Source organism: Hetaerina americana, unplaced genomic scaffold (assembly GCF_022747635.1).
Source record: "Hetaerina americana unplaced genomic scaffold, ioHetAmer1.1.p SCAF_4, whole genome shotgun sequence".
NCBI lineage: Eukaryota > Metazoa > Arthropoda > Insecta > Odonata > Calopterygidae > Hetaerina > Hetaerina americana.
In genome coordinates, this window is record NW_027286985.1 from 24753548 (window position 1) to 24763596 (window position 10049).

The window sequence follows — 10049 nt, forward strand, 5'->3', positions numbered from 1 at the left end:
ACAAGTTAATTCATGTACAATAGTCAAAAATGATCATGGCAACATACTTAACAGGACCTACCACTATTATGTATCACATTTAATTACTCGTGTAATGTATGATGTAACATGACCTTTGAAAATGTCCTTTAGTGTAGAAATGGAATTAAAAATACTGAAAATAATACAAGAAAATTTATTTTTTTAGAATCTTATTTTTCAAGCAAAATAATGTCATCATTTCAAAATGGTATTATTGTTAATAGCCAATTTACCATCCAATAGTTCGAGATTATCCCTCCTGGAATTCTATTCACACCATTTAGATAAAAAATGAGGAGAGCTTTACATTGACCAAAAGAACAAAAAATTGCAGACATCCATGAAAGTATGAAATCAGGTTTGTATGCATTAAATCAAAGCTTCACTGTAAACCAGCTATATTAGCCAATGGTAACATAATCTATGATGAAAAATATTATCAATAGCTGTAATCTACCAAATAAAGTAGTAATTTCATGGACTCAGGTATAACTTACTGTCACACTTCAAGCCACACTCAGAAGGACACCATTTACTTTTACACTCTTAACCATAAATTATTTATTATCTCTGCATTCTTTCTAACCCCTTTCACGCAATTCGAAACGCTTATTCCTTCGCTATCTCTACCTTCCTTACTCAATACTCTATAAATCTCCCATATTCCATTGCCTCTAAGCATTTAGCAATTAAATTTAAGCAGATATAAAATTTTACTGTATTTTTAGTATTGACCAAAAATGTTATTACTCAAGCAAGGGGACATAGGGAACATGAAAGTTCAATTTTGAAACATTAGAAAATTGATATACCAACCTTATGGCTGGTTATGGAATAATATTTGCTAACTATTTTTTTGAGTACATACCTCTAGTGACATTTGCTCCACTCCAAACTGTAACAGGAGCAACCGTGATTCTTCAGACAGCTTGTTGCGGTCTATGCTTCCAGGCATGCCATTCATGTTGCTGGGCTCATCATCATCTCTTCTAATGCCAGATGCACCAATATCCTCAGTATCACTTCGAAGACCACTTGGCTGAGGTCTGGTTATCAATTTGAGAGAATACAATCAATCATGGCACACACTTGAGTAAAATACAATACCATCAATTTTTTCCCTGTTAAACAAATGACCATTTTCTCCCTCAAAAGTTGCATTTACAATAATTTTACAGAGTTATTTTTGTTTAAACTGGGGTCAAAGGGCAATTTTAAATCAATAACATTTCAATTAACAGTGCACTGCAATAAATTACTTGACTGCAGACATTCTAGAGTTTTGGCAGTTACTACAGCATTTCTATTCTTTCATGTCTGCTTCACCACTAACGGAACAAAATAGCATAAACTTGTACCATAGCATTCGCTTCCCAGGAATAGGCATTTCACAAGAAACCAAATATAATTAACAATTTAATTTGTTGTCTCCGGTGCAACTTTATGGAATTTGAATAACATATTAAAATGAAATTATTGACTTTGTAATTCTATACACTTTATTTTAAAACACGACCCAGGTTTCATGGTTAACCGTCATCATCAGACCTGATTCATGTTTTTAAATAAAGTATATGGAATTACGAAGTCAATAATATCATTTCATTTCAATATAATTCACTGTCTAATTTTTTAATAGGAACTAAACTCAAAATTGTTTCGCCAGAACAATCATACTGGATGCATATTTTTAATAGCATGAATACTTACCTAAATGGAGAAGGTAACCCTTCACCACCAATCACAGATGCAATTGAACGTAGTGCATCAACCTTTTGCTCATTAACATGAACAACAAGTTTTGGAAGGCTACCAGATAACGTTACACTGGGCCACTGGGGATCATTTGTGGCTACAATGCGTCGCTCCAACTGAAAGTTAATTAAAAAAACACTATCATAAATAAGATGTTTGTAACCTCCCACCAACAAAATAACTATAAAGGTCTTGTTATTTTGAACAAACTAAGCTGGAAGTTTAGTTGAATTCAACTGCCACATTTTTCCAAACGTAACAATTAAATGCAGGAAATGTATAAAAAGTAATTTTACTGGAACTCAATTACTTTCCATCAGTTACTGCAAATCACTGTTAATTACATTCTTGAGTTAAGTAGTATTTCACAGAGAGGGTAGCAGGTGCACCCTACTGCTCACCAAACCCAAAAGGGCAGACTTAATATAACTATTTTTTCAGTACAAATCAATCATAAAATTAAATGAAAATGATTAGTAATCAAATAAGGCCTGAAAATTCCATTCATTTTTTTATTCTAAGGGAGAAAATGCAAAGCATTAACAATAAAAAAAATAGAAATTAAAGGTAGCATTCACAAAAATGTTTAGCTATTTCAAATGCAAATTTACGAATGCATTTCCTTTCCGAAGATGCTTCTTTTGTTAATACAATTTTCCTTCTAAATTCTTCACTGCTATGTTAATTTCCTCCAAAAATACAGTCCAATCACATGAACTTCACAGCCTAAATAACTCAACATATTTCTTGTTATAATTGCAAACCGGAATGGCAACTTTTAAAATGTGTAACTTGTATTTTACTAGGACTCACATTTGTCCTAGATGTAATGAAGATTATAGTAAAAAAGTATGTTTGAGAATTTCTGGAAGATGAAGATTACACTGACCATGCAATGCACTCCTAAAATTACCGAAATTACTAGGTAACCAAAGCTTTATCTGATCAACTTAATTTCCTCTCAATGTCTATTCTTTGCTCCAGCCTTTTTTGTGCCTTATCTATCAATTCCTCTATGGTTAACTATAAGCCACTACATACTTATCACATTTAAGGAAACCTGACTAAGTTTACATGTATGACCATTGTAATTAGGTGCTTAGCATACAATTTGTTTCCTTATTTAGAATTTTAAAGTTTTCCAATGTAAAGGAAATGTGAAAAAGATGAAGGCTAAAGGTATTAAAAATTACACTAAAGCAACCTTAACAAAAAAATTGTCAGAGGAAAACCCTGTATGGCCAGAGACTAACGCTTTGGTCACACATACTATTACAACAAATTTCCAATGTACTACCAAAAATGGGGTGTATCATATCAGTGGAATACCTACATGTAAGCATAACTAAACAGTACTATCATACCTTTACCATAGGTGCTCACTCTGTTAAAGAGTAAGGATTATACTTTTTGCAAAGAGAGAGACTTTGTCTTTAGTGAGTACATTGAGGCATAAATTGTCCTATGTTGGGACAAAAAATGATATTCTCAATCCTCATTTAAGAAAAATGTTTTAATGCCATAATAAATTAACTTACCTGCAGGGTTATATTAAACCTGTCTAATACATGAAGAGTTGAAGTCCCTTTTAAACGAGCATATTTCCAGTTATCCTTCACTCTTCCCACTAATATTTGCATATCACCAAACTCAAGGTCATACCTGATGAATAAAGTAAGGTTAAATATTTAATATTTGAAAATAATTAAAATGCTTAATACTCTTTGCACTCGGAAAATGTAATTACAAGAATCAAGTAAGATTTCATGGCCAACTTCAATAAATAATACAGTACCTATCATACATCCGTTGATGCAAAGCAGATTCAGTCAACTCTAAAGCATTTGTTTCTTCAATTGGTGGCATTCCACCTTCATAGCCCTTGGAATAGAAGTCTTCCCCAGGAGGAGATGAGCAAGGAGTCTGAAAATCTTCTGTAAAGGAAACAAAAAATATATCTTTGTTTAAAAACATAATTTGGGATATTTCATGTAAAATAATACAAAAGAAGTTTTACATGAAGTACTACTTACCAATTCCAAATACATAAAGAAAAAATGCAGAAAATACACCTTATTTTCAACTGTTTCCCTTAAATCTAAAAAAGTGCTCTTCGATGTTTCAAATCTAATAATTATACCCTCTCCTCTTGAGAAGAATGAAATGGCAGCTCTAAGATATGCTAAGGGGCATGTTTAGGTAAGCACCTGGGGTCAATAATGCATTTCAACCCTGAAATCTGTTAGAGCTGAATCCTGATTGAAAATTTAGTATGCACTGAGTAATCCAACATAGCAAAGATTAAAAAAATAACAACATGGCAAATTATTCATTGAAAATTAATTAAGGTATTTCATGAGTTGTAAATGAAATGATACAAGGTAATCTATAACAGCAAGTGCATACATAACTTGGAAAAATATTGGAGAACAAAATTTATAGATAAAAATTGTAAAATATGAACCAAGTAATGTAAGAAGATATTTAAAAATAAAAAAAAACACTGGTGGGTATTTTTATAGATCAAGGAGGAATTAGAAGAATGATAATGGAGATTTGCCATTAACTGAAAGTAAAATCTACATAAGTTCTACGGTAATTGCTAGGTATAAATTAGTAAACCTCATAATAAAAACGAAATGCTGTTTAATCTAAGTTTAATGAATCAATGATTGGATCATCTGCTGTAATGGTTATAATGAAGCAAAATAAATTTAAAATTTTTAAGTAATGTAAACTTTTGCAAAATGTTTTTACCAAGAGTTTGATTAATTTTCAAAACTATGATGCTTCTTTTTTGTTGAAATTAATTAATGGGGGTACAAAATAAGTAAAGGTGGGTGAACACATGAGTTTAATCAAGCTCTGAGTCAATGATTTCCGGGACTTCTATCCCAATTTTTGTAGCGATTTCACTATCCTCAGTGTTTTATTAGCAATTTTATAATTAATTGGGTAACTTTTCCCCCGATTCTGTTCGATTCTTGAATCAAAAATTCCCATTTGTTCCTCCAAAATGCACATTATAGTGAGAACTAAAGCATCTATGGTTTAGAAGCCATTATTTTATGGAATGGAGCCTGCAGCAGCATAGAGCCAACTTAAGAGTCAAGTTACGTAAGTAGTCATATCCTTAGAGTACAATCAACAATTTTCAACCACTATGTTTCAAAGATGGGGAAATTAATGAGGCAGAATTAAATCATCTGTTTCCTGCATTGTAATATACAGTCTTGGCACTCAAAGAATTATGGTATGGAAAGAGTGGATTCCTCAGCTTCATTAACATTTTTGTTACATTTAAAATTATGATTTGATTGCAAAGCTGCGAATGCACCACTGATTGGAGGAAAAAATTATGGAGAGAGAAACTCACATTTTCATCATCAGGTTGATTATATTTCACTGAGACTGATCAAAAGCAGGATAATAGGAGATAAAGGTGAAAGGATCAGTATCTCATTAGAAGGTGAAGTGATTGAGTAGGTTTAGATATTTGGGAAGTGTCATCACTGAAGACATTTTCTGTTCTAAGGAAATCAAATCAAAAATAGCTATTTCAACAGAAGGATTTAATACGAAGAAACTGCTGGGCAGACCTGGAAAGAATTAAATGAGAGGATAGAGTAAAGAATGAAGTATTACAAAGAATTGGAGAAGAGAAATTACTGTCCGAGAAAATCAGCTGAAGAAAGATGAATTGGTTGGGACATTGTACAAGGAATGAGTGCTTGCTGAAGACCACATTAGAGGGATAGATAGAGGGGACGAGAGGATGAGGGAGAAATAGGTATACATTGGTGGACATTGGTAAGATTGGGTGTAAGTATTAAGAAACCAGGAGACTAGCTCAAAACAGACAGGCATGGAGGCCAACCAAACCATAATTGAACCTACCATGTGGCAGAACCCAAGATAAAATCTAAATAAATTTATCTAGGCCAACATCTAGATACAAAAATAGTATCTTCATTGTCTTCATTTAATTTGATTTATAAAATCCTCCCTATCCTATCTGCATCCCTCCACCCTCTAACCACAGAAAAAACAGATGAACTACTAATCACCAAACTAATTTTGCAGTGCTTCTTATCAGCAAAACAGTCTCTCACAGTACCACCCCACAACAGTGGGTGGTAATGTGGTCAAATAGCTTTGCTCTACATGACAGCAAGCTAGTTTATAATTGATCAAAAGAGCTGAATTCCGTAACCTATCAGTGAATCGATTCAGCATAGATGAGATTTGTCCAACACCTTACATGGGGTTCCATCAAGTATCATTATTAGGGTACTAAAACCAAAAGCTGATTGGTGCATCTGCAATTGAGTAACCAATGCTCTAAAAGATTTGTTAACAAAGGATTAACTTCAATTGTAATAATGCAACACACTCCAGGATCGCCACATGAAAATACCATTCTCCTTTGAATGCTGATATTTCATTTACTAAACGTCACCAACAATACTCACCATCTTCTTCATCATCCTCCTCCTCAACGGTAACAACTCTCCTCTCCGCAAATTCTCTGTCTCTTTCTTCTGCTGCTCCCTTGTGTGCCCACCCAGTTGGTCGGTCAGTTGAAATCTTTCTTTCATTGCTTGTCCCAATCAAAAATGACTGCTCTAATTGAGCATTGCTAAAGTGAAAACGTCCAAAATCCACTACTACAATAACTGCATTTCGATCACAGAAATGCTCCACAAAAATGATTTGAGGAGCAGAAATATTCAAAACTATTTCCCACTTTTTCCTATCACTCTGAAAGATGGAAAGAATTGAAATGTGTGAGCATAACACAAACTTATGATACCATTCTATTAAAATTAGTATTTTCATAGACCTCTTGTTATTGTTCAGCTTTGTTTTTTTTAACAACCTGCCACTTCATATACAATTATTCAACCAATTCTCTCCCTCCTCTCTCTTGATTGGCAAAATTAGAAAAACTCAATTATTGGGGAAAGAGGAGGCCAAAAATTGGTTTCACACCATTCTTCTTGGTGAGGGTTTTCATAAACATTTCATATCCAAATAGAGAATGTTCACCACAATGTAATATGGTTCCCTTGCAACAATTTCAGAGTGTAAAAATCATTCGCCCTGACTGGGATTCGAACCCGGTCGAGTTCTTTAGCCAGTTAAGCTATCGAGGCGTCCTCTTAAACTCTGAAACTGGCTAAAGCACTCGACTGGATATTGAGGGATCTGGGTTTGAATCCCAGTCAAGGCGAATGACTTTACACACTGAAATAGTTGCATTGAAATGCACATTAGCGGATGACTCTGTTAAAAGTTACTGTTGTGGCATCTCCCACAGTTTCTTTGGAAATATGTAATATGGTACTCGAGAAGGCATTAGAGCAGTGTGTTTTTCAATCTATTTGAATTGTGCCCCATTTCAAGACCTCGATAAATTTGATGCTCCTCATGGCATAATAGTCTACAAAGTTCAGAAAAGCCATAACATAAACAGGGACGTCAAATGCAGAAGGATTTTAAGTAACATTGTTTTTAATGTGACTCTTTCCATTGAATATAAACTTCAGTCAGCGATGATCATAAGGTCTCAATTAATAAAAACACTGCTTTTTAGGATATAACTACAAAAAACAATTCACATTATTGTGGCATGACTTCAGTCAATTTTCTAAAATTTCAAGTGGGGTACACCTCAAATCGGTAATTTAGGACATTCATCTTCAAAACATGATAAAAATATGCAATCATTTCATATGAGTGTGGAGATTCTACAGAGTAATTGAGGCACATGCATTCCGATAATTGAAAATTATTGACAGCCTGAAATGCCCATATTTCCAGCAGCAATCATGTATCTTTCATATATCTTTCAGCAAATGGTTTGATTTTCTCTTCATAATTCCCTTGTTACAAACACTCATTTCATTCACTCTTTAGAAAATGCTATATATATATATATTTCAGGGTGTACAAAGGTGAATTTTCCTTAAATAATTTAATGATGAACCAAATTTAAATTAAACTTGATAAACAAAGTAAATTAGACAAACTTTTCCCTGCAATATACCACCTTAATTAGCTATGAATTGGAAGTAACAACATAAGATTCAGAGAAGAGCTAGTCATGGAGTACACGATTTCCACCATTAAAAAAAATAATACATCCAATTACCTACATCCACTTCATCTTATTTTCTCTAAAGCCAAAATGTAATTTGATATTTACTGGCAAATAAACTCACATTCAAATATGGAAATTGTATTGGTGATGCAATTTAAAATATTGCATTGCATGCTAAAATATGACACACATATAATAGTGATATGCTATATATACAGGGTGTGGTGCTTACATCCAGACAAATATCAATTTTAATTTCCCGCCATTTTGTAGTTCCACTGGATGTCAAGATTGGCATTCTTGAAAGTAATAGGCATCATGTTAACAACCATAACCTCAAAATGGCCGAGATATCACGTTCAAGGGCAGAGTACAATCGAAGATCCGCTATAATCAAGTGTTCACGCTGGGCATTTGCCCAATGAAATAGTTCGATTCTTCAGGTATCCCAAATCAACTGCTTATGATATCGTGGCTAAGTATAATGCTTTGGATAAGTCTGGGGAAGGTTTCACTAACCTGGCAAGGAAACCTCATTCGAGGAAACGCATGTCATGAACAGCAGCAGTCGTTTAGAAGGCTCAGGTGCTGATTTCAGGGAACCCAGGGTGATCGCTGAGTAAACTGCCATCAGAATTGAACGTTAGCGAGCGAACAATGCGTCGGATGGCAGAGGAGGAACTACAATACAAGTCGTACACAATAAAGGTGCGACACATGCTGCCTGAGGCTGCTAGAACAAAGTGGATTGCTCGCTTCAACCTGTTATTGTGTTCTCGAAAAAATTAAGCTGCAGGGAGAATCAGATTCTTTTCTGATGAAAACATTTTCACCATTGACGAGAAGATCAACCAGGGAAAAGATCACTGGCTGGCCCACGACCCTAAGGACGTCCTAGTTGTTGCTCAAACAAAATTTCCAGCTAGTGCTACCATCCTAGGTGTTGTGTCCAGTGAGAGTGATATCATGCCGCCATACTACTTTGAAAAGGGACAAACTATCACAAAAGAAGTCTATCTGCAAATTTTGAAGAATGTCGTGAACCATGGATGGTAACTGTGGCCTCGGGGAGACAATATGTCTTTCAACAGGATGATGCACCAGCTCATATGAGCCATTTAGTCCAAAACTGGCTCTCAGATAAAATTGACATGTTCTGGTCAAAGGCATCCTCGCCCCCGAATAGCCCGGACTTGAACCACCTCAACTATTATGTTTGGAGCATAGTCGAAAGAGTTACCAATAGGATGAAGCACCCTAAAGTCGCATCTCTACTCACCGCTATCATATCAGTATTCGCAAATATGGATAGCGCTGCTTTAAAGAGTGCATATGATCAATTCAGGACAAGATTGGAGGTGGTCATTGCAGCTGAAGGAAGTTACATTGAGTAATGTTACTCTTGACAGTTACCACAACTTGAATGTAAAAGGATTTTCATTTATATTTTTTAAAATAAATTTGCTTTTAAACAAAAGTTTCATCTGTCCGGATATAAGCACTGTACCCTGTAGATGTTTTCTAATTAACTTTAAACATAAAAGAAGAAAATAAATCAAAAGTCAAAGAGAAATGATAGCACAAATACTTTGCAAAAAGTTATAGAGAAATCCAAAATATCAATCATTAATTTTAATGGAAACTTTCATTAATAATAATAAATTAATTAATCAATTGATTTTATACCTGGTCTCCCTCCAAAATCTGTTCCCAATTACGTCTCAATTCCTCCTTAGTTTTCTGTTTCACAGCCTCATAGCGATGCCTTGCAGCTGACCTCAACTGCTGCCCAACTACAGCAGCAATTGAGGCATTTGATGCTATGGATGTAGTGGAAGCCATTAACGATCTTTCCATTCCAATTCCATGCTCCCTGTTTAATGAACCAGCATCATGTCTCTTGCTCAACAGCTCCTCTTCAATATATGCAAGATGATTCAATGAAAAGAGAAAGAAGCTTTTGTAGAGACTGAGGAGCATTGAAAACTTAATAAAATTCATTATATTCTAAGACAATTATCAGTGCCATAAAAGGCAGCTGAGAGAAGAGGAATGCCAGGACAGTTTTAAGTAGCAACACCTTCATGTAATGGGAATTACGAAGACAATTTATGAAATTATGTTTGATGGATCCAAAAATTATACCATAAAATGATTGCAAGGCAACACA

General features: G+C 34.5%; 1 protein-coding gene across 1 annotated transcript in view; it reads right to left on the reverse strand.

The window, feature by feature from the left end:
• Window positions 1–10049, reverse strand: part of LOC139691843 (intermembrane lipid transfer protein VPS13D-like) — a 93740-nt gene that overhangs the window by 83360 nt on the left and 331 nt on the right. Inside the window, exons 2-7 of the mRNA XM_071589748.1 lie at window positions 9566–9795; window positions 6249–6537; window positions 3572–3710; window positions 3315–3438; window positions 1732–1892; window positions 890–1067 (exon numbers count right to left, since the gene is read on the reverse strand). Of these exons, the coding sequence (XP_071445849.1) occupies window positions 890–1067; window positions 1732–1892; window positions 3315–3438; window positions 3572–3710; window positions 6249–6537; window positions 9566–9736 (1062 nt within the window). The 5' untranslated portion in view covers window positions 9737–9795. The remainder of the gene's footprint in view (window positions 1–889; window positions 1068–1731; window positions 1893–3314; window positions 3439–3571; window positions 3711–6248; window positions 6538–9565; window positions 9796–10049) is intronic.